The sequence below is a fragment of the Tupaia chinensis genome, unplaced genomic scaffold, assembly GCF_000334495.1.
Source record: "Tupaia chinensis unplaced genomic scaffold, TupChi_1.0 Scaffold146971_1, whole genome shotgun sequence".
NCBI classification, from domain to species: domain Eukaryota; kingdom Metazoa; phylum Chordata; class Mammalia; order Scandentia; family Tupaiidae; genus Tupaia; species Tupaia belangeri.
The window spans coordinates 100,533-126,479 of NW_006206824.1; the positions used below are offsets into that span (position 1 = coordinate 100,533).

The 25,947-nt window shown below is 35.9% G+C and overlaps 1 protein-coding gene across 1 annotated transcript in view; it reads right to left on the reverse strand.

Moving 5' to 3' along the window:
* The window catches only part of LRRK2 (leucine rich repeat kinase 2), a 186,508-nt gene that overhangs the window by 51,076 nt on the left and 109,485 nt on the right, over nt 1-25,947 (reverse strand). The window contains 7 exon segments of the mRNA XM_027768596.1: nt 5,317-5,417; nt 10,587-10,733; nt 13,184-13,375; nt 13,514-13,660; nt 14,638-14,792; nt 15,802-15,989; nt 22,569-22,657. Coding sequence (XP_027624397.1) covers nt 5,317-5,417; nt 10,587-10,733; nt 13,184-13,375; nt 13,514-13,660; nt 14,638-14,792; nt 15,802-15,989; nt 22,569-22,657 — 1,019 coding nt within the window.

A 25,947-nucleotide genomic window follows, 5' to 3' on the forward strand; every position in this document is an offset into this window, starting at 1 on the left:
AAAAAAAATTATAATAAAAAATAAACTATAAAAAAAAAAAGAGAAGAGGATAGAGAAAGATAGAAAGTGAACAATAGAGGGGATGTTAGTGAGAAACAGATATGGTTTATTATCTGTTGAAGATGACGTGTATAGTATTCTCAACTGGACTGGTCTGGGAAGTATTTCATGATGGGTGAAGTCTTTTAACAAGCAAAATGAGAAATAGTGATTGACTGTTTTAAAAAATTATAATAATAATAATTATTGGGAAATGCATGGAAAAGACTTTGAATGATAAAGCGGGGAGATCGATGCCTCTGTATTGACTGACATGCATGGCATTCCCTTTTGAAAAAGCAATGGAAATCAATGTAAAGTTATATGTAATCCAATGTAATATAAAGAAGATTATGATGATAATAAAAAAAAAAAGATAAACCCATAGAAGAAACGATCTCACAGAAAACACCAATAGGGAACCAGCAGTTAGCGTAATGGCTATGTCGCTGGACTCCCACATAGTCGACCGCAGTTTGCATCCTGGACCCGGTGGCTTAAAACTCACACCGGGTGCGTGTGCGTGCGTGCCCAAGATCCCGAGAGGAGAATGGAGGAGAAGGGATTGCAGTGTGACCATCCCCCCTGGGGGGTGATTTCTCGCTTTCTGTCTCTCTGTCTCTCTCTGACTGTCTGGCGAGCGCACACACCCTATAGCAAAAACCTCTCCAAAAGAAAAAAGAAAGAAAACACCAATAAAGAAAAATAGTAAAAAAAAAAAAAATTAATTCCAATTATAATGAACAGAAATTCTTGAGAATATTTTATCTTTTTAAAAAGGAGCAACAATAGGTATAAGAAAGAACTGCTAATATTAAAATATATTTAAAAACACAAAGTCCAGTAGAAAGTTAAATAAATAAGGCAATTCTGAAAAACAAACTAGAAATCTGTAAGAGGTAGTCAAGTAAGTTACTTGAATTATAGATAAAATGGTGAGAGGAAAATTATAGATAAAATGTTGAGAGAAAATTAAGAGACGCGGGTGAAGTTCCGTCATTTAATATGTACTCCTGGTGGTTCCAAAATATCAGGGACCTGGCTGATCTGGCTTAGTCCTATCTGTCCATTATCTGTCCCACCTCCTATTTTGGTACATATAAGCTGTTGAATAAAACTTGACCAATGATAATGTAAATGTTGGGAAGAAAAAAAAACAATAGAAAACATATAAAACAGAATTTTCTACCAAATAATGAAGTAGATAGGACAAAAAAATACTGCTACACGGACAAACTTATGAAGCTTCAGAATATCAAGGACAAGAGAAATCAAAAAGACCAAGTTTTTACTTTTCAAAATTAAATTAAAAGTAACCTATATAGGAACAAGTAGCAATAGTGGGCACTGAAATCTCAATAAAATTTTCTTTAAAGAAAATTATTTTAAGCCTAGATTCCTAAAAAAAAAAATCTAAAATAAAATATCAAAGCATATCCATCAAGTATGAGGCAAAATTAAGACATTTTTATCATGTAATGACTAAAAACATTTTCCTCCTAAACATTTTTTTCTAAAAAAATTTATGTGAAGCCCAAGAGAAAGCCATAAAATACAAGAAATATTCAAGCATGCCATGAGGACGAGACAAGAAAATCACAGATCACTGTGCAAGCAGCCTGGAAATTCATTTCCTCAGTTTACAGCATGAAGTTATGGGTTGAATGAGGAATTTCCTCAAGAAAAGGGTGATTTTTGTTTTATTAAGTATGTAATTAAGTGATGAACGGCCCAGCTGCAATGGTCTAACTAGTACAGTGCTATGTGCAGAGCTGGGGGCCACATAGGAGGCCCGGGTTTGGTTCTTGGCTCTACTGACCCAGGCAGTGCTTGTCAGTGCACACCTGTGATCCAGGCTAGCTGGGAGGGGGGGCAGAGCAGTCACAGCATGGCAAGACCCTGATAAAACCACCTCTCCCTCTTGCTCTCTCCCCCCAACCCCATAAAAACAAAACAAACAAACAAAGCTTAGAAATTCTTAAAAACATGATGGAAAATATATCTTTTCTCTCAATCCATTACATTATAGAGAGCACAGAAAACCCAAAATCCTACATTTAAAAAAAAAAAAAAAAGAAATGTGACCCAAATGAAAATATTATCTTATTTTCACAAACAGAAAATTCACTTGACTTTGACATTTGGAAAATTCCTAACATGGGAGAAAAAACAGTTTAGTGAAGAAAAAGTTACACTTCCTTGTGTAAGAGTAGAAACATTTTGGTTCTGTGCAAACAACAAAGAAACTATTTAAATGACATATATTGGTTTTGTTTTTAAAACCAAACTATAAACAAAATAAAAGTAATTTAATTATGATTTTTTTAAAGAATTATTTATTTATTTATTTCCATTTGTTATTGTTAATTTTTTTTCTTTATTTGACGAGAGAGAGAGAGAGAGAGAGAGAAAGGGAAAGTGAGAAAGCAAGCCACTAGGTCTGGGACTTGAACCATGGTTTGCTATGTGGGAATCCAGCGCCCTTATCCACCACACCACCTGCTGGTCCCTAATTATGATTTTTAAATAATATAATAAATTACAGAACTTAAGAAGATGAGAAGAGAAGGAAAAAGAATAATAATATTTTTCCTTATCTCCCATAGCAAGCAATTAGTATTTACTGTCTAGAGTTGGTGTGCTAAAAAATGAAAGTTTTATAAATTATTTCAAGGTATAATTGGTACATTAACATAACTAAATTATATTAGTTACCCAACATAACTAATTTTAAATTTAAATTTTAAATTTTGGGAAGTGGACAGGAGGGAGAAGTAAGAGGTCAGAGTACTAACTTTCCCCATGTTTTGTAGCAGGCAGGCAATCACTTCTTTTTAAAATGGATATCTCAAGGTAGTGCTATATCAGAAAAATTACATACAGACACACAGAAATAAGAGTTTAAAAACTAAGAAAATGGCCAACTTAATCATAGGGACAAGTCTGAAGATGAATATTATATCCCAGAATTTAATCAGCAAAACCGAATGATAATAGAAGATAAAGTACGTGAGACTGAATTGGTGAAACAGAATTTTATGACTTTTTACTAAAACATTGCTGAATTTCTTCTAGGCTTTGTTGTCTGGTTTTAAGAACTTGTGTCCTGTCTTGAGCTGTCGATAGGTTCATGTACCTACTATTTGAACAGAATCCTAACCTGTCTCTTGGCTTTAAGTTTTAAGCAAAGTTCCTTAGTTTTTCTTTGATTTAAGTTAAAACTGTTTGTCTTGAAATTACCAGCTGTACTTGCTATTGAAAGTAGTTAAGTTATTTAAGAAATTGTGTGATCAATACAATGTGGGGGTAAGGGAATGGAAGACAACTGAAGAGGGTGGGAAAGGACAGAGGGTCAAAAAAAATTATATAACTAGAAATGGAAAATTTTTGGTGATAACATGAATGATTAACCCACTACGCAGTATATTCTGGATGGGAAATAACATTTTGTATGCAGTGACGATGCTTAGGGAATGAATGTAAATTAAGTAAGTTTTTAAAAAAGTTTCAGAAAAAAAAAAAAAAACCTAAAACTGTTTTTTCTTGAAACTAAAAAAAAGTGCATTAAAAATACCTATTTGATGACTGTAGTAAGCTATATAGCCCCAGCCAGGTGCTACTTTATAGTATGTTCATTCTACTCACTGAGGTTTATGCCTAAAGTCAGACTTGTGTTCATGGATATGTATATATCAGCTCTTCTCGCTATTCAAAATATTTAGATAAATTAAGATCTTTAGTGAATCAATAAAATGTGGAGGGAAAAAGGCATAGAAAGCAACCAGAGGTACCAAAGACAGTGAAGGAGGGTGGTAGATGGCAGAAGGTGAGAGAGAGGGAATCAAGGATGGGAAAAAAGCAAAATACAGGAAACAAAAAATGGAAAATTATTTGTTGACAATAACACGTATGTTGATGTGCTTGATTGAGACAATATACAGTGTAATCTGGATGGAAAAATCTCATTTTGTATGCTGTAATGATTTATAGTGAGTGAATGTAAATAAATAAATTTAAATAAAATAAAATAAAATGGATAAATCCAGAAAAGAAAGGTGTAAACTCATCAATTAAAGTTTTGATTTGCAATTTCTGAACTACCATCAAATTAGCAAAGTGAAATCCTGCTTTAAACTCTTCCTATTACTCTAAACACATAGTAGCCATGCTTAATAAAAAGAAAAATCATGGGACCAGCAGTTAGCGTAATGACTATGTCGCTGGACTCCCATGTAGTCGACCGCAGTTCGCGCCCCATACCCGGTGGCTTAAACTCACGCCAGGTGCATGTGCGTGCATGTCCAAGATTCTGAGAGGAGAATGGAGAAGAAGGGATTGCAGCGTGGCCATCCCCTCTGGGGGGTGATTTCTCGCTTTCTGTCTCTCTCTCTCTCTCTCTCTCTCTGTCTGGCGAGCGCACGCCCTCTAGCAAAAGCCTCTCAAAAAAACAAACAAACTTCAAAAAAAAAAAAAAAGAAAGGAAAGGAAAGAAAGAAAAAAATAATTATCTCTGAGGACCAGAAAAAAGAAAGATAAATAATCTAAAGAAAATGGGACCTGAAATCAAGTGCTTGCTAGACTTCAAGTCTAGAAGTGGAGAGAAGCAGCTAGAAGTTGAACTACTGTAGAGAGTATCAGGGACTACACATGGCCTTGACAGGTCCCAAGATATTACATGCCAAACATTCTCCATGGAAAAGCCCAGGTGCCAGCACATTTTAACCAGTGAGGTCTGAGGTAAAAAAGGGAATAAGTTCTATAAAAAAAAAATGTTCTATCTTTTTTTTTTAAGGTTTTTTGCCATAAGAGGCATGCACTCACCAGAGAGAGCCAAAGAAAGACAGTGAAAGGAAAAAATGAGAAATTATCCTCAAGGGAGGATGGCCACTTTGCAATCCCTTCTCCTCCATCTCCTCCTAGGATTTTGGGCACGCACACATATATGCCTGGTGTGCTTTTCAAGCCGCCAGGTCTGGGAGTCAAACTACAGTCACCCGCATGGGAGTCTAACACCTTAACCACTACGCCACCTGCTGGTTCAATTTTTCTATCATTTTTAAGTATCACAGAAATTTTCAAAATATTACCTTTTCTTCATGTTTCAACAGGAGAATAAAAACTCTCCACTCCATAAAGAAAGAACAAAGTGAGACTTCCTAATTAATTTTTGAGGGAAATGAGATCATTATTTTACATTTTCATAACTGCATGCAAAATAAGAGTTCCAGGAGATTAAGAACATTTGCATAAATGTAGTAATATTATTGTCATACTTACTTGTCTTAACAGTCTAAGTGATGTATGTTTATTAAAAATCTTCACAGCCACTTCTTCTCCTTCATAGGCAGCTCGATAAACTGATCCAAAACTGCCGTCACCTTTTAGAAAGAAAGTACAAAGCATTTAAGTTTAACTGTCCAAGCAGAAAAATGAAATAAGTTCTATTTGTTCTAACTACATCTTGTGTACGTGAAGAGACATCCGACTCACTGAATCCATTGCATCAGATCCCCTTAATGTTTTCTTTCTTCTGCTACAGGAAGATATATCAAGAGTTTTTGTCCCAGCCTACCTGCCTTACTTCTACACGTACCCACTCAATTACTTCATCCAGTCCTGTGACCACCTACCTACCCCTACATGTGGAGAATTTTCACTTCTAACCACCAGCTGCCTCCTGAACTCTTTCCTGTATTTTCAACTTTGCAGTGGAGATTCCCACTGAGATGCTCTTCCAAATCTCAGTTGTATTTTGTCAAAAGCCCCATTCTTCTTTCTCCAAGCAAGTTTGGACCCTACCTTCCATATGTCTGGTTAAAAAAAAAGAAAAAGAAAAAGAAAACTCCTTTTGAGATCATTCTGGAGTCAAAACAGAGGAATTGTTTTAATTCCTTCCCACTCCCACTTCACCCTTTGCTCCACCTAGCTCACAGCTCACTGTCAGTCCACTTGGCTGCCTCACTTGTACACATACCTGCCTTCGCATTTCCACCACCACTTCACCCACATGGTGCCCTTGATGCCTTCTGTCTTGACTGTAGGGCCTCTTAAGTTTTTCACTTCCTATTCATTCTGTTTCTCCTATAGAATTAATGTTCCTATAATTCCACTTAATCTGTGCACATCCGACTCACAAACTATTCCATACTGTCTACAATTTCCAATCCAAATTCAGCCCTACACTCACAAGCTGGCCTCGACTTCCTTTCTGGTTCTTTTCTCATTTTATTCAGCCGCTAGGCTCAAGATCAATATTGCCTCTAAGTCCTGGCTATCTAGGACATCTTAGAGGCTTTCTAAAAATATCAATGTCTGGACTCAAAGATTCTAATCTAATTAGCTCCAGGAAGTACTGGTCTATTAGTCTTATTTTTGTTTTCTTCTCTCTCTCTCTCTCTCTCTCTCTCTCTCTTTAGGTTTTACCATAAGGCACATGTGCTCGCCAGAGAGAAACAGACTAAGAGAAAGAGAGGAAAACTGAGAAATCACCCCCCGCCCAGGAGGGATGTTCATGCCACAATCCTTTCACCTCTACTTTTCTCTTGAGATTTTGGGCACAAACGCACATGTGCCCAGTGCAACTTTGAAGTTGCCAGGTCTAGGACACAAACCACAGTTGGCCATGTGGGAGTCCAGTGCCTTAACAGTATGCTTTAATTCTCCAGGTGATAATAATGAACAAGAATTGTTGGAAATAACTGCTGTGGCAGTCTGAAACAGCCATGACTTCCTGAACCTGCTTTGTACATTCAGGCCTTCACACCCTTCTCTGCCCTTCCTTGCATAGCTCTGCTACCCCATCAGTTCAGCCTCTGAGGAGTTCATCATGCCTCAAAGGCCCATGCATATCGAGAAACTGAACCACAATGAGGTCCATGGACTATTACTTTCCACTGACATCTAGTAAATTCTATCTGTGCCATATTTAGGATTCTCATATGGTGTCTTGAAATGTCACTTGATGGGTATAAACGAATGAACGTAGAAAAATCAACAAGAAAATAGAACAGAGTTAAAACCTGTAATTTGTAAGGAGAGAAATTATGTATCTATGTGAAGCTTCCATCTATGTACTTTAAAAATCTTTAAAATAAGCGTATGCAATCATACATTATTTTGTGTTCAGAAGCAGTATGTGTTAAAAAATTACTCATTTGAGTATGCTATATTTCCAATAGATTGTAAATATGTTAAAAGTAGAACTTACATCTTATCAGTTTTCCTCCCATCTCATCCTCCCAGTACACACTAAATATTTGAAGCCTATTAAATATTATTGAGACCATTAGTATTATTGAGAAAGTTGCAGGGGGAAACAAAGGTCATAGGAACAGGTAATTACTGAAATTAGAAATAGGTTGGGTAAACAGCAGAGGAAAACGAGGGAGGAAGCAAGTAGAAAAGGAAAGGGGCAGTGGCTAGAGAGACAGAAACTTATCTGGTTTCCCACAATCTGGATGGCTAGCAACGACAAAGAAAAATTTTAATGGGTAAAGAGAAGAAACATACACTAGGAAAATACATCACAATTTCAGGTGAGAGTAGAGATTTCTAATTTTTTAAGCCCTTCCATATTTGGGAATAATGCCATATTAATATGTAATGTGGACTATATCCTTCCAGTGACTGAACCAAAAACAAGGTTAAGGACTGCTATTATGGATTTGTGACACCTAGCTGAGTATGAAAATTGAAGACCAGGAAACCTTCCTAACTCCATCAAACCATACAACTGAAGTACTTTTGTCTGTTGTAACCCTCCGAAAAATAATTTCCAAAGAGAAAATGCACCTCTGACTCCTCAGACACATACACAATATTTATGTGTATTTAGTTTTGGTACTTAATAATATATTCCGAAACAAATCTATATATGACTATCAAGGTGTGTCATACTAGTCACTAGATAATAAAAACTGCTATTTGAGAAGGAAAGAGTTAATTACAAGTCTGAATTCATTCATGCTCCACAAGAAAAATATATGTTGGAGGTAGGGGTGGTTATCCTAGATCATGATTATCACAAGATAAAAACAGCAAGAGTCCTTAGCTGTAAAGTGTTCTTAGAAGGATATACCTGATTCCCATCAATGATATTCAACCTGCCTTCTACTTCTGGCAACCTCTGCAGACCATTTGCTAGTCCTGGAAGAGATACTACTGACACCTAGTGGTGCAGGCCAGGGATGCTGCTAGGCAACCTGCAATGCACAGGACCGCCCCAACAACATAACAAAACATTATCTAGCCCAAAACGGTAACAGCACAAATGTTGGCAAACCCTAATCAAGGTCGTGTTCTGTAAAGAAACATGGAATTTATAGGTTTACATGCATGGAGCTAGAGAAGGGCGAGCAATCACATTTACATTTCCTTATCTATATCATCAATAAAATATAAAGCACAGGTGCTTCAAAATAGCCTCTTTGAACAAAGTTACCTACCACATGCATTGCTCAGAATCCATCCATTATCTAAAGCATACCTAGATGCAGGAATAGGAATATGTTGGACAGATATATCTGACTTCTTAGAACTCTTTCAGAGAAAGGTCAGACTATGTCTGGCACTTGCCTGTGTCCTTCAAATCATTAGTTTAGTGTTAATAAACACATAGGGTTTGGCTCTGCTAATTCAGCACTTTGGGTTAACCCATTATTACTAATAAAAGCACTTCCAGAGTTCCAAAGCATTTACATACTTTCAATTTCCCAATCAATGTGAAGAATCAAGGTGGAAAGAAATTTATTTAACATTATATATCATGCCCCAAGTTTTGAAATTTTTTGTCTTTGTTTTTGTTAATAATATTATGTCCTTGGGACCAGCAGGTGGCATGGTGGTCAAGATGCTGGACACTCCCACATGGCCAACTGGGGTTCGAGTCCTGGACCTGGTGGCTTGCTTTCTCACTTCCTTTCTCTCTCACTCTCATCCTCTGTCTCTCTCTGGTCAAATTAAAAAATCAATGAATGAATAAATAAAAAATAAAACAAATAGTTATTTACAAATAATAATAATATTATTATGTCCTGACAGACCCTTTCAGGCATTCTCTCATTGGTGATTTAATTAAATATACACACACACAACAACAAATATTACACAACATAAAATCAGAATTGCCTTCAAATATTTTACATTTCATCAACCCAGTGCATTTCATAGTCTTCCCACTGAACCCCAAGAATGTTTAGAACTTGAGTATGTCACTCTACAGTTAATAAGAATACATTATTTACTTGAACATTGCCGAAAGAGTCCATTTTAAGTGTTCTCACTACGAAATCATGGTAAGTCTGTGAAGTAATGCTAGTATTCTACATAGCTTGGTGACTTCATTCCACCCTGTATGCATATATCAAAGCCTCATGTTGTACACTCTAAATAGATACAATTTTTACTTTTCAATTAAAAAATAAAATTTAGAATATATTTTTTTAAAAATGGGGGAACCCAATGAATCAGTACATCACAGTTGTTATCAGGGCCTGAGCGCTTATTCTAAGGTAAATGAGAAGTTACAGTAGTATCCTACCCAATGTCATGATCTGTCCCATCATGTGCTAACCATTCCTTTCCAAAAACAGCTAAGAGTGTGCAAGTTTTTCAGCTTCTTAATTTATGGAACACTTTTAAAAATGTCTTTTGGATCTCAAAACCAATGTAGAGTGAATCCAGGAAGTAAAGTTTAAAATAAGCATATGCAATCATACATTATTTTGTGTTCAGAAGCAGTATGTGTTAAAAAATTACTCATTTGAATATGTTGTATTTCCAATAGATTGGAACATGATTAAGATGATTTCACATTCTTTCAATGAACACCTAAAGATGTGAAATTAATTCAGCAATTTTCATCAGACTCTGCTGGAAAACAATGAATGAATTTATAGAACCAGCTGATAAATGTAAATTGTTCAGCATGAAATGAAAACACCACTGCTTAGAGTACGAAACAAATTTAATGCTACTGGTTTTTTATGAATATTTTTATGAGAATTTAACATTGCCATACTGAGTCATAAAACTGCTGCTGCTATCACTACATAGAGAGTTTTTTCTTTACTTCTTCTGTACTTTAGAAACTAAAAAAGGGCTGCTTCGCTCACTAAAAACCTCCCTATCTGGCTCCTTCAATGCTGACAGCCAAAGCAAATGCAATGACATGTTGCAGTACTTTATTAAGTTCACAGAAAAATAGAATTTAAATACCAGTTTACTTTGGTGCAAAAAAGATATTGAAACTCATGCATTTTTTTTCCATAATACACATTTTCTATGAACTTTTTGAAGGTCCACTGTATTTCACAAATATGTGTACTTTTATGAAATTTTCATTCTCATCTTGATCCTAGTCTAATATGTGTAAAGCAATTCTAGAACTGAATATATTACTTTACATTAAATCATTTTAAATAAAAACATTATGACAAATACATGAAGACACTAAAAAACTATAAAGATAGAATTATGATATTTGAATATTTTCAAAATTATAAGGAGAAAATTGCTTATTTTATTCTGAAACTAACTGAAATAGTTACCTAGGAGAAACTCTGGAGTTTGTTCAAATTCCAACTCATCATTATTCAACATAATATTTCTAGGGAGGTCAGCCAAAATCAAGTCAGGAGCAATCTGAGATATCGGAATGGTGAGCCTTGGTTGATCTGGATTTATTAGAAGGTCTCCTAAGAAGTACATAAAAGAAAATTATTAACCCAATTAAAAGAGGAGGAAATAAGCTGAATAAACAACTCCCTAAAGAAGACGTATGAACAGCCAAAAAGCATATGAAAAAATGTTCAACATCCCTCATCATAAAGGGAGCGGCAGATCAAAACCACAATGAGAAACCACCTAACCCCAACCAGAATGGCGAAGGTTAAAAAAAATGATAAGTGCTGGCAGGAATGTGGCAAAAGAGGAACTCTCATATATTGTTGGTGGGAATGTAAATTGGTCCAGCTGCTGTGGAGAACAATATGGAGGTTTCTCAAGGACTTTCAAATACAACTACCATATGATCCAGAAATTCCACTCCTCGGTATCTACCCAAAGGAAAAGAGAATGAATGTTCAGTTGGAAAAGGGCTTGCACAACTATATTTATTGTGATATTATTCACGATTGCTAAGACATGGAACCAACCCAAATGCCCACAAACAGATGAATGAATTGAAAAAGTGTGGCACATTTACTCCATGGAATATTATTCAGCCATAAAAAACAACACGACCCTGGCATTTGATAGAAAGTAAATGAATATGGGAATCAGCAGTTGGCATAATGGCTATGTCGCTGGAGTCCTGTGTAGTCGACCGTGGTTCAAGTCCCGGACCCGGTGGCTTAAAACTCACGCTGGGCATATGTGCATGTGTGCATGTCCAAGATCCTGAGAGGAGAATGGAGGAGAAGGGACTGTGGTGTGGCCATCCCCCCTGGAGGTTGATTTTTCATTTTCTCTCTCTGTCTACCTAGCAAAAGCACACACCTTACAGCTAAAAAGCACTCAAATTTTTAAAATTTTTTAAAAAGAGAAAGTGGACGAACAAGGAAGATCTATTGTTGAATGAAGCAACTCAGGCTATGAAACAGACATCGTATGTCTCCACTTAACATATACTGACTGTCTACTCTATGGTAGAGACTGAAAGACTAGAGGACATAAAAGTATTAAAAATTGTTGTGGACACTGGGGACAAAGTGGAAGGAGATTAGGAGAAGGGAGGAGTGCAGGAAGGGAACTTTGGGAAAATATGGAGAAGACAGCTGTGTTACACAGATATGGATTTTTGCCTGTTGGTGATGCCATGTACAGTAGTCTCAACTTGTCTGCTGTGCAGCATATATCATGTTGGATAAAATCTGTTTACAAACTAAGTGATATATAATGACTGAGTGTATAAATAATAATAGATAATACTAATAAAAATTTAAAAAGAAATATATAAAAGATTTTTAAAGGAACATTTAGAGATATACATAAATTTGTCTTTTTGACTTGCTAAAAATAATCACATATTTTCTATTATTTCTAATCACTCCTTTAGGCTTTCCCACCAATCCTATATTTTTCTAGAAAATTCAAGATTAATTTAATATCTAGCAGTCCTTTAACTCTACTTTCAATTTTCAAAAGTCATTTCTTCCTTTTTTTTTTAAGAGGTTTTTGCCACAGGGTGCATGCAGTCACCAGAGAGAGACGGAGACAAAGACAATGAGAGGGAAAGTGAGAAATCACCCTCCATGGCAGATAGCCATGCCACAATCCCTTCTCCTCCATCCTCCTGGTACTTGGTGTATGCACGCACACATGCCTAGTACGATTTTCAAGCCACTGGGTCTAGGACTTGAACTGTGGTCAGCCACGTGGGAGTCCAGCAACATAACCATTATGCCATCTGCTGGTCCCTGGTCATTTCTAGGTACATTCACTAGATAGCAGAATTCAGAACTGCTTTAGATCACCTGACATCTGACTAGGAAGTTCTCTACTCACTGCCTTCACCACATTCCTAAAGCAGTAATGGGCAGATGCCCTGGTAAATTATTTCTGTGTATAACCTATTTTAATCCTTTTAACAAAACTATAACAGAGGTTTGGTTAATACATTCATTTACAGATGGAGGTTATGTCACTCAATGAATCAATATTCAAACTCTCAATTCAACATGTTCTGAACCTAGAATATAATATCTTATAGGCAATAAATACAATCTATTTTTCTTAACTGTCACTATCATTGAATATAGTATGTTTTAATTCATTCCTTATGGATAAAAGTAATTTTTTTTTTGGAGAGGTTTTTGCTATAGGGCGCGTGCGCTCACCAGACAGATGGAGAGAGACAGAGAGACAGAAAGCGAGAAATCACCCCCCAGGGGGGATGGTCACACCACAATCCCTTCTCCTCCATTCTCCTCTCGGGATCTTGGGCACGCACGCACACGCGTCTGGCATGAGTTTTAAGCCACCGGGTCCGGGACGCGAACCGCGGTCAACTACGTGGGAGTCCAGCGACATAGCCATTACGCTAACTGCTGGTTCCCAATAAAAGTAATTTTTACATGTATTACAAAAGTGACCTTGCAAATATCAAAGGATTGTGAAAACATCCATCAATTATATCCAAACATACCTTCTTCAGCTTTCTTCATCAAGTCATCAAGTAAGATTTTTTGATGCTCTTCACCATCATTAAAACTATATAGTGCCCATTTTTTCAACAGAGTTTCTCCTTCACCACAAATATCGATCTCCAGCAACCCAGGAAACCACTCTTCCATGAGAGAATCAATGTGATCCACAACTTGGCCCAAAAGAATACAACCTATATATTTCAAAAGGCACTCATCAGTACTCTGTAAACATTATACTATTCCAAAGCTTAGAAAGAGAGACTATTACGAGTTTCGAAAAATTAGATTTCTTTATGGTACAATTCACAGTTTTAAATTAATTGCCTTACCTTTTCTACAAGAAGGAACTGTAATTTTTAAGAAACTCTCTTGATGATTGTCTAAGACTTCAGATCCTACCAGACAATAAGCTTCAGGAGACCAATTCAAGTAGATGCCTTGTCGCCAATACATTCTGTTTGGGCGAAGTACTCGTTCTGAAAATGTTTAAATGGGCCCAAATACATCCATTAATTATTAACTACTTCATAAATGAAAAAGAAAAAAAAAAAACTACTCACACACCACAAGTGACAGTAAATGAGATATATTTGTTTTGAAAGTAGGTTGTTAATAATGAGTTCCATCCATATCTATTAAATATTATAGTAAATATTTGATCCTTAGTTCTGCAATAAAATAAATCAAATGCCTTATAGATATATGTCAGGTTCATATCATTAAACAGTTTAATATGCTTAATGGATGGGGGAAAATAATTATATATAAGTTCTCATAATTTTTAATAAATGAAGTTGATGGTCATGCTAAAATCCAAACTTCTTGAACTTCTTAATGCAGTGTAACTCTCCATATGTTGGTTAATTCCAAGCAAGGTAAGGTTTATTGCAGAAGCCAGCAAAACCTCCATAAAGCAGACTTTTAACCAACAACAAAAATGATATTCTCCCCTTGGAGTACTAAGATGCCTCTATTCTACAATGAAGAGTTAGCATTATAAACTGCCATTTTTGTTCTTTTTTGTAAATTCCTCAGAGAGTGTGTACCAGAATAGAGATATTCCAATCCCTACACTGCACGGCTGAGTCAAAATCCCTGACTTTATAGCTGTTATTTTTTGTTTGTTTGTTCCTGTGTATGTTTACCAATAACTCCTACCAACACTACCTTTTAGAATTATTGCTCCTAGTTTACTGTGGCTCTACAACAAAATATTCATACCTTTTAAAAGTGTGCCTCAAGTAAGAACAAGTGACCTTTGAGTAAAGATCTAAGAAATACTTTCCCTGAGAAATTGCATGAGTTTACGTGCACTCATTGACCACTTTAGGATAATTTAGGATATTTTCTGATTTTCACTGTCTTCGAGGCAAGTAAGTGCTAGGAATATAGCATATTTTTAATAAGTTTTCTCCCTAAATTTTGAAGTACTAAGACTTTATTATATACATACCTCTTCCTGAAAGCATGTAAGGTGAAATTTCAAGTAATCTATTGATTAATCTGGACCAAAATCCCATTGGAAAATAAGGCATTTCATACAGCCGAATGATAATCTCGGAGTTCTCACAATGAGGAAGCTCTATTACAGGCCTGTGGTCAGACAAACTAAAGAGAAAAGCACATTATCATTATATAGCTTCACAAAACACCTAACCATGTTGACCAAAGTGTGTTACTGCTTGAAAGCACTGATAACTACTCCAAGCAATTACAGTATTTTTGAGATTATTTTTCTATATGTTCTTCCTACATAAAAAAATGAAATTAATTAAGATGTATGCTCACATGCAGCAGATGCATGGACGTTTTTCAGCAATCCTATGTATACAACTAGATAAATTATTACTGTTAGTTATACTAAGACAAATGTTGAAATTATAAAATTTGAAAACATACATGTCCTAGAAAAAAAATGAATATCTATTTTTAGAACTGACTGTCATACATTAATCAATGTAATTGGCACTTTCCAACATCATATTACTTTATAATATTTCCCAGTTGCTTATACAACAATAAGAAAAATTTCTATAATATGGAACTACAGCTTAGGCCTTCATTAAGATACCATAAATTCTTCTAAAACTGCTGAAAACTCACTATCTTCTCAGAACTTGCTTAATATAATACTCTCTCATGTTAGGATACTCACACACATGGTGCACATTTACATGCATGTGTACATACAAACACATATGCAGACAAAATAATCTCACTATTTGCCTTTCCTAAACAATTTAAGATGTGATAAATAGTAATTATGAGAGAACTTCAAAAAGTTCCTAGAAAATTGAATTAAAGTATGAGTTTATTTTGATACAAGAAAATTTTGAAATCCATGCATAATTTTTTCATATTATACATTTCTTTGAACTCTTTGAAGATCCTCTGTTTACATAAAATACCATTTACTATCTTTGAAATATCAAATGCAATGTTTTGCATTAAAAATAAATGCCACTTCAGTAAAAAGTTTCCCCAAGAAGAAAGGAATATATATTTAGTACATCTATTATACACCAAATTTACTTTGACAATTAAAACCATGTAATAGATAGCGAATTACCATAGGATAATTAAATTTTTAAAGTTCTTTGTTTGTTTGTTTGTTTACCTGCTTGGGACCAGTAAATATTCTTCTCCTATTGGCAAGGCAATCTGGAATTTTTCTAGGAGTTTAAAGTACTGTGACATGTAGTTCTTTGGAAATCTCTTTTTCTTTGAGAGAAATTTTTCCACATCTCTTCGTGAAATTATTCCCTTAGGATGTTTTGGACAGCCTTCCACTTTCACTGTCAAAATCTGAAAGATTTAAATTCATAAATAGGATCATTTAGGTCTTTTTATTTAGTGAATGTGATCAAAACAATTTTAACATTGTCGGATGGAACCCATGACCTAATTTCTCTGGCAGCTTTGTAGCTTAGAAGCCCAGCAAGGCATCCACTTCCCCAGAATTTGTTAAAATTAAGAGAATTAAATCAGAGCAGGAATTACTGAAACCAACGACCTTGAAGAGTTCCCTACTTCCAGTTAACGGACCAATGTGATAACCTTAAGTCTGTATTGCAGTCTTATCAATAATAATATTCCTTGGGACCAGCAGTTGGTGTAATGGCTATATCGCTGGACTCCCATGTAGTCAACTGCGGTTTAAGTCCCAGACCCGGTGGCTTAAACTCATGCCAGGCGTGTGTGCATGCGTGCCCAAGATCCCAAGAGGAGAATGGAGGAGAAGGGATTGTGGCATGGCCATCCCCCTGGGGGGTGATTTCTCACTTTATATCTCTCTGTCTCTCTCTGTCTTTCTGGCGAGTGCAAGTGCCCTATAGCAAAAACCTCTAAAAATAATAATAATATTCTTTTAAGGATAGCCTGTGGCCTGGTCATAACGTGTACTGGATCCCACATGACCAACTGCTACCACATGCCTTGGAAAATAGGCCAGGCATGGGTGCCTGTGTGCCCAAAATCCCAGCAGAAGGGAGAAATGGAAGAGAAGAGACTATAGTGTGACCATGCTCCATGGGGAGTGCTTTCTCACTTTACTGTGTTGTCTCTCTGTGACAAATTAAATAATAATAAATAGGAATATATTCCTAGAGATATTATCTTCCAGGCTGTTACCAGTACAGGTTTCTAATAAAATTTTCTTTTTTACACTCATATAATAGAAGAGGGTTTCCATCAGTGAGAAGAGAGGCAGTGCAGTACAGGTTAGTAATTTTCATAACACCTACATTTCTTTAGATTCTTCTCACAGAGTGTGGGTCTGTAGGTCTGAGGATAAGCCTTGAGAATCTGCTTTCTTAACTGGCGACTCAGATGATTCTAATACAGAGACCATACTGTGAGCTTTGAGTAATATCATAGCGCTAAAGAATCAAAGTCAGGCCAGCCACAGTCATGTAGCAAACACAGAGCTCCATGACCCTGAGGTAATGTGGGAAGGCTCCAGGTTTACATCCGGGGTATCCCTTTACACAGCAGGCACATGTACATGCCGTGACCCGGCTGGCTGAGACTCAGGGTGGATCATGGTGTGAAGACCCTGTGGTGCCTGTCTCTCCTCTCACTCTCTCTCTCTGATGGAAAAACTAAATAAATAAATAAAAATTTGAAAAAAGAAAGAATCAATGTCAGAAGAACCCAGGTGCCAACCCAGGCTCTGTTGCTAGCTGTGTGACCTTGGGAAAGGCATTTGATTTCTTTAAGGCAGTTTCCTTCTCTGTAAAATGAAATAATAAAAGTGACCAGTTTCTTTGACTACTGTGAAAAGGAAACAAGAAAACGCATGTAAAGCACACAAAGTACATAAGACAATTCTTAGCTTATAGTAAGCCCTATTACTGGACATAATTATTTTACTTAGCCAAATTCATTTTAAAAAGCTATTTGTGCTTAACTTCTTTCAGTGGATCTACAATGTTTGAAAGCTACTAAAATAGGAGTAAAGACAATTTATGTTACTACGTAGTTGAATGAAATACTGAACTGTGACATTTGTGGGCCCAGGACTTGACACACATCTCTGTATTTCTATCTTGTATGTATAATCCTTTTTGGATCAATGAATGCATGACTGTTTGAGCCAACTGGTATCTAATGACTATGTACAGTGGATCATTACATAATAAAAACTGTAGTTTAAGGCTTCTCCACACGATGTACTTAACAGCAGTCCCAGGTTGCTATTTTTTTTTTTTTTTTTTGGAGAGGTTTTTGCTATAGGGCGCGTGTGCTCGCCAGAAAGACAGAGAGAGACAGAGAGAGAGAAAGCGAGAAATCACCCCCCAGGGGGATGGCCACCCCGCAATCCCTTCTCCTCCATTCTCCTCTCGGGATCTTGAGCAGCACGCACACGCCACTGGGTCTAGGGCTTGAACCGCGGTTGACTACATCAGAGTCCAGCAACATAGCGATTACGCCAACTGCTGGTCCCCTCAGATTGCTTTTATGGTTTAGGTAGCAAGCAGAATTATTTGCGGTTTTAGTGTTTTTAAGCACCAAGACCTATTCTACAATTCCCTATCTCCATCTACAATATATCTTCTATTTGCTTGCTTTGTAGCACTCTGTACCACCTGACATATTACACGTTTGCTATTTTCTGTCTTTCGAATGGCAGCCCCATGAGTATACACACTTTGGTCCAAAGTATAACAGCACCATAACAATATCTGGAACACGGTAGTGTTGAAAAAATCTTGCTGAAGGAGTAAATGTGTTTTGGAATATTTTATCTTATTAGTTTTTTATATACTGAAGTCAAACCACTTTGTCTGAAATCCTAACTCTACCTCTTTCTAAATGTGTACCTTTAGAAATTATTTAACCGTTCTGTCCAACAATTCTATCTTCAATCTAAGGATTAATGCAGTATTATTTAAAAGAGTTGTGGTATGAATTAAATTAAATAATTTTTTAAAGCCATAGTAACCCCTCATATGTTAGACATATTCTAATTTATTTTACTTAAGACAAATTCAATTTATAAAAGAGTCTGTGTTTGTTTTGCCAGTAGATCCATAGTGTGCTATCTCTGTTTGCAGAAGTTAGTTTACAAAGATGGACGCCATCAGTCCATCTGTCCCTACACATGCGTGCTGCTCAGTCTGTCAAGAAATGGAATTTACTTCCCTTGCTTTCAAACCTGGGCTGGCCTTCTGATTGCTCTGGTCAAAAGAATATGGTGAAACTGATATTTTGACAGTTCTGGACTTAGTCTTTAAGAGGACTAGAAATTTGTGCTTCATTTCTCTTGGTGACCAGCCACCATGTAGGATGTGATTTAAACTGTGATCACTGTGCCATAGGAATGGCTATAGGATTGGCTACATGAAGCAGCACCAATACACTGAAATGTGAGTGTAGCCTTCTTGGACCTTCTAACCCAGGCCAATGAATGAAATCAAGTGACTGACAGTTGCTGTCACCATGTGGAGTAGAACCATTCATCTGAGCACCATCAACCCACAGGACAGTAAGAAATAACAAATTGCTGCTGTTTTAGTTCCCAAATTTTGGGGACAGTTTGTTACATACCAATAACACCTGAAACAGCCTCTTAATTTCTTTAAAAGACTTCCTAATATCCCATCAACTTAGTCACTTATATGGCCAACATGCCCTTAATCAAAGAGGATTTTCTGAATTAATTGATACCTGTTCAATATACTTTTATAGAGATTAGATTGCCATGCAATCTTTTTTTTTTTTTTTTCTTGTTAGAAGTTTTTTTCTTAGGGTATGTTCACTAACCAGGGAGAAAGAGTCAGAGACACTTTCCCCCTAGTGAGAAATCACCCCCTGGGGGATGATCACACCACAATCCCTTCTCCTCCATTCTCCTCCTGTGATCTTGGGCAAGCACCTACACACACTCAGCATGAGTTTCAAGTCACCGAGTTCAGGACTTGAACTCTGTTCGTCCATGTGAGAGTTTACGGACATAATCGCTTTGCCACCCTCTGGACCCATAAAAGCTTTTAAAAGCTCTATCTGATTAATTCAATAAGTCCTTCTCATATCTCGCTTATCATATAGTTAAAGGAGTTTTGTAAACTTCTCTCTGCCTTGATAGAAACTTCTTTAATATGTTTAATGACCTAACATCTCAGGGCACATAAAGGATGGGTAACTCATTAGAGAATCTGCACCATGAAATTATTCTTGCCATTGCCTAAATGACCCACGGGGGGAGAGGGGGGTGAATACTCATTTATTTTTGCTGATGGATGTCAGACAAGTCGGTCTTGTTTTCACTTGATTATTTATAGCTTTCATTGCCTTTAAACCTTAGTGAAAATGACATCCTATTTCACTTTCTCAGCATAAATAAAAATAATGGCATTTATTTTTGTTAATATGAAATTTAAATTATCATTTTACTGACATTTTAAATCTGTCTTTCAAATTAAATTAGTATGTTCATGTTATAACCATGACAATGAGAAGAACTTACATGAAGTTTCAACTTAATTACCTCATAGAATCTTTAGGAATTTTATTTCAGTCAAGGTGGAAATCTGCTTTTGTTTAAAAAACTGTAAAAGCTCATTATTCTACTGTATAAGATATGCTCACCCTAATATCATTCATATGTATGCAATTTGAAATGTCCCAAGGTCACATAGAAACACATCACTTCTGAGGGTAACTTTAGCCTTTTTCTTGGCTCTATAAATTTGGTTACTTTCTGATAGCTATAGTGCACCACCTAAAGACAACAAAATCTGCAATACATATTTAAAACTCACTTAACTGTACAGAATGCATCTACTTACACATATTTTTATATGGTTCCATAGCTGACACACTTTCCAAAACTACACATATATTTGTACAGTTTTGAAGGTTTTGTTTTATTTCCTAAAGTAACATTCCTTAAATTACCAAGTAGATAAATATAAAATTAGCTAACATTTACTGCTCATTTTCGAACGAAGGAGGCAATACAGAAGATAATATCATTATCCTTATTTTACAAATGAAGAAACAAAGACTTAAAACGTTAAGAAATGTCACAAAGCCAGTAGCTATCCAGAGATTTAAATTAAAGTTAACCCGACTCTAGGGCATGTAATCTTGACCACACCACACTACTAGGACCATTATCATTTAATAAATGAGTGAAAGTATGCTTTCCATTGCGTATGTGCAGAGGGATGAAAATCTAATTTACCCATGTCTACCAAAATAGTATTTACACAGGACAATTAACTGCCAAGTCGAACAACATATAAATATATGCTGAACTTCTGTGGCATATAATTTAGCTTCAATTGAGTTCCCTTTTCAAAACACCTTCATATTTTTTCCTTTAGATAAAATTTGAGAACTATTATTTAAGACTACCTGAGGGTGTCCTGGTTCCACGGTATAGCTGTCAAGCACTGTGCATTAAAGGCCAGAGCTCATATGGCCAATTGCAGTTCAAATTCCAGTCCAAAGACTTGAAAAACATGCATATTTGCATACATGCCCTAAATCCTGATCAAATGGTGAAATGGAGAAAAAAGGATTGTGGTATAATCATGCCCCACTGGGGGATGCTTTTTCTGTCTCTATTTCTCTCTGTTTCTCTCTCTCTTATAAGCTTTCATACTTTTTGGCACTAAAAATTAAAAGGAAAAAAAAAAGGATTATCTGAAGAAATTGAATTACCGTTATAGTTAAATTAGAAGAGCTACTTGAAATATGAAAATATTAATCAGTGCTCAGTGAGTCACACGAAAATTATCAATTACACTCATAAAAGAGTTATTAGTGCACACTCATTGGTACTGTGCATGCTGGCAACATCCTGAGTTCACCTCAAGTCATGAGTAAGCTATAGATGCAACAGTTCTCAACCAGGGTTAGTTTTCACCCTCTGAAAATATTTGGCAATATCTGAACACATTTTTGCTTGTCATAACTGGAAAAGTATTTCTGGCATGCAGAAAGTAGGCACCAAAGATGCGGCTATCTTCCTACAGTACCCAACAAAAATGATCTGTTCCAAAATGTCAGTAGTATTGAGAGTGAGAAACCCTAAGCTGGTATGTTTTTCTATTGCAAACCTGTAGTGATGGATTATTGGAACTAATTATATAAACACACTGGTAATGGATTATCAGTGAGAGAAGAAACCATTTTCCAAAGGAAATATAAATGCCACTCAGAGTTTTCAAAATTATCAGAGCTCAGACTATTCCACTGAAGAGTTGTAACCCCTCTCCAAGTTATCTATTAATAGATAGAGGTTTCACAAGCTCATAATCCTCATTTCCTTCCTTCCTCTCTCTCTCTCCCTCTTTCTCCCTCTCTCTCTCTTTCTCTCTCTCTCTTTTTAGACAGTTTTGATATGTTGCAATCCTCCTGCCTCAGCCTCCCAAGTAGCTGGGACTACAGGTACATGCCACTGCCACTGTACTGTGCTTTCCTTGTGCACTGGGAATCATGCCATTGTACTGGGCTTTTAGGGTGGACTGGGAATCAAAGCCAGGCCTGCCCTGGAGCCTCAGACTGCTGTAATTAGCATACACCAGCTCACACTACCATGGCTGTGTCAACCCAATTTCTCTATATATGTTTACTCTAAGGATTTCATTCAATATTAGTCAAGTTAAAGATCAAACCAAAGATATCATCAAGATCTAGAAAGGCAGATGGGACAGAGTGATACAAACATCTGTCTATGTTTTGAAAACAGAAATAAAAGTGAACTACATCCATGAAACTTTTCTTTAAGCAGTCTTCTATATGTTTTATAAATTTAGGCATTTTAGCAAAGTTTCTTCCTTAACTGAATCAGACTCTAAAATGTTCTATCCTTTAGATGTTATCTGTTCTACTCTTCAATCATTACCCCATACCACAAAAATGTAAGACACCAACCTGTGCCATAACTTTACACAGCCACTTGGGTTCCACGAAATATAAGTCACTTAACTGCAGTGCTGGGTCTTGGAAGTGAAGAAGGACTCCTGCATTAAAAATGAATCAAACAGTGAAAATTGGAATCTAGAACATACAAATATCACTGGGCTTTAGGAAGAATCCAGTACAACCTCCTTTGACAGGTGAGGAAACTTCAGTATAGTTAGCAGTTGAAATGGGACTAAACTTCACAAGCTCAAAAGTTCCAATATTCTATAATAGATTCATAGTCATAATTTTTATAACATTTCCTTATGAAATATATAAAATGAACCATATAAAATAAAACTATATATAATTATCATAAATAAGCAAATCTGAGACATCAGCATGTACTTCAGAGCATGTATTTATAAATAATAGAAATACGGAATTAATTTTTAGCTTTTAAAATATATACTACAAAGACACATCTTTTCAGATTCAAATTTAAAAATTATGGTAATAGAAAATAGATTATAATCCACATGAAAGTTTTCAAAAATTATTTTAATTGACAATAACTGTAAATATTTATGGGATACCTCATGGGTTTTTTGGTGCATATATACTGTGTGTTATGACCAAATCAGGTTAATTTTCAGATTGATTATTTCGAACATTACTTCGTGTTGGGCATATTTAAAACATTTTCTTCTAAGAATTTTGAAATGCACAATAAATTGCTGTTAACTTTGGTCATCCTCCTGTGATATAGAACCCTAGATACTTTTTTTGTAGGGAGATTTTTGCTATAAGGGACGTGCTCTAGCTTCCCAGCTACTTACTGGAATATTAGAAATCAACTCACACATTTCTAGGAAGGTAACACTCAACAAGTTCACAATTAGCACTGGAGTTGGTCTGGGTGTTTTCATCTATGAGATCAACACATGATGGAAGACAGCAGGATTAGCCACTCCAGCAGTTGTGTCAACACAATCACTTCTCTAAGTGCCCCAGGTGATTCTCTCTTGTGGTATAAAAACAACTTTAACATGCACTAAATTCACTTGATACTGCGAAGCAATATGGTAGTGCTCATGGGTTCCAAACCTTTTGAATACTAAAGCCAAACCTTCTGAATACTAAAGCCATTTTCTGAATACTAAATCCATATGTTTTAACCCTGGCTCAAGGACTCTTTCCACTATGTCCTTAGATGAGTTCTAAATGTCATTTTTTATGACAGGATATATGATTCAAAGTCCATGCCCATTATGATTTTCCAAAAAGAGAAAAAGCAGAGATCTGTTAATACATTTTATAGATATGCTCTTAAATTTGGATTAAATTTGACACAAGTTTTCAGCGACATTTTTATAAATTATTTTAACCAAGCTTGGAAAAGAAAATAAGAAACAAACACACAAACCTGATTCATTTAGGAAGTGAACTGCATGAGGAAGCTCATTTTCATCTAACTGGAGCTGATTTACTTTCACTAGTTGTAATAATTTTTTCCGGTCAATTACAGGAAATTCAATTGGCACATTTTTACGCTCTGATAAAATGATTTTCTCAAGTTCCACATAGCAGTCTGGAATAAGCTGCCCAACCACAGGCTGATCTCGGATCTATGAAATTACAAATGACAAGCTGTAAAAATCTATTTTAACCAACTATCTATCAGTCAATTGGTAAATTCAGTGCTAATAGATTTTACAGAAATGAGTACATCATTCAGAAGTATATACTTGAAGAAAGCCCATATGTGGATGGAAAACTATTTAAATTTCAAGGAATTAAGAAGATGAAATTAAAATAAAATTATAGACACAGAGGCCATTTAAGAAAGAACTGACAAATAAAATAGTAGGGAGGTATTTATCTGGCTATCCATAATTTTCATGGCAAGACCTAAGTTAAGTCACTAACCACAAAGGAGGATTTTCTAAGACATTAAAGTTAATGAGCAATAGATACATTAACGTTAAAAAAATCGTAAATATTACAAGAGCATGTAGGCATAGTTATTAGACAAAAACACGCATACTCCAAGGTAAAACATTAAATGTTATGGTTATTTTAAAACTGTTATATTGGTGGGATGTATATATCAATAGTAAAGTCTGGAGATATAAAAGCTTCTCATTCAGACCTGTGCTTTCTCATGGCATCTTCAACTTGGGAAAATGAAAATCATTTACAACACTAATGAGTCTGATGATAACTATTCTGTTAGACTTAGAAACTAATCACTGTCTATGAATTGAGGCATATATACATTTTTTAAAAGAATAGCCATAATATGATAATTTCTATAAGAAAAATATTTTCATTTTTTTTTGCTATGAGGCACATGCGCTTGCCAGAAAGACAGAGAGAGACAGAGAGACAGAAAGCGAGAAATCACCCCCCAGGGGGGATGGCCATGCCATAATCCCTTCTCCTCCATTCTCCTCTCAGGATCTTGGGCACTCAAAACCACCAGATCCAGGGCTTGAACCGCAGTCAGCTACATGGGAGTTCAGCAATATAATCATTACACCAACTGCTGGTCCCCAAACTTTCTTTAATCTAATTTTATTATAAATAGAAGTACAATTCCAATTGAAACCAAAATGCCTTCAAGAACCACCAGATGGCAAACTCTCTCTATTTTTGGACCTATGAAAACTATACTATTCATGACAATATCTATCAGAATTTCTACTTAAATTCTTAAACATATTACAAATAGAATTTGAGTTTCATTCAGCACACATTAACACAAAAATCTGACCTACTTTTTTTCTGCCTGTAACGGGGGTCTTAAAGAGCCTGACTTAGAGCAGCCATAACCATTGCTTCCATATTTACCTGCAAATGGTCATTCAAAAACTGTTTTCAGGTATTCTGTGTCACAGAAAGTTAAATATAATTCTACTAACCTTCATCTTTCATATTCCCTCTATCATTTATAAATTAAGAAGTAATAAAACTTCAGATTTAAGTGTATGTTTTAACCTAAGGACAAAAACCTACGTACAGAAGTCAACAAGGGTTCTAACAGGGAGCAAATCAAGTATCAAGGGGTGGATTTTATAGGGCTGGGTCACAGGGCCGCAGAGGGAGCCTGCTCTGCTAGTGGGCTGGGCAAGGTTGAAAGGAGTATTGTTGGTATCAAACTCAGCTTTGTCCTGCTTCTCCTTTCTGCTTGGCTATCAGATCACCAACAGGCTAAGCCAAATTAAAAAGCAAAAACGTTTATCCTAAAGCATCTGCATAGATACCTGTCAATAAGACATTAAAGAAGACAGAAAAAGATTAGAAAAGAGTCCAGTTAAACGAAAAGATGAAAAACAAAGGAGAGAACAAAAGAAAATGATCAAAAGCTGCTATTTGAATCCAGGTTGAAACACCTCAGAAAGGAAAG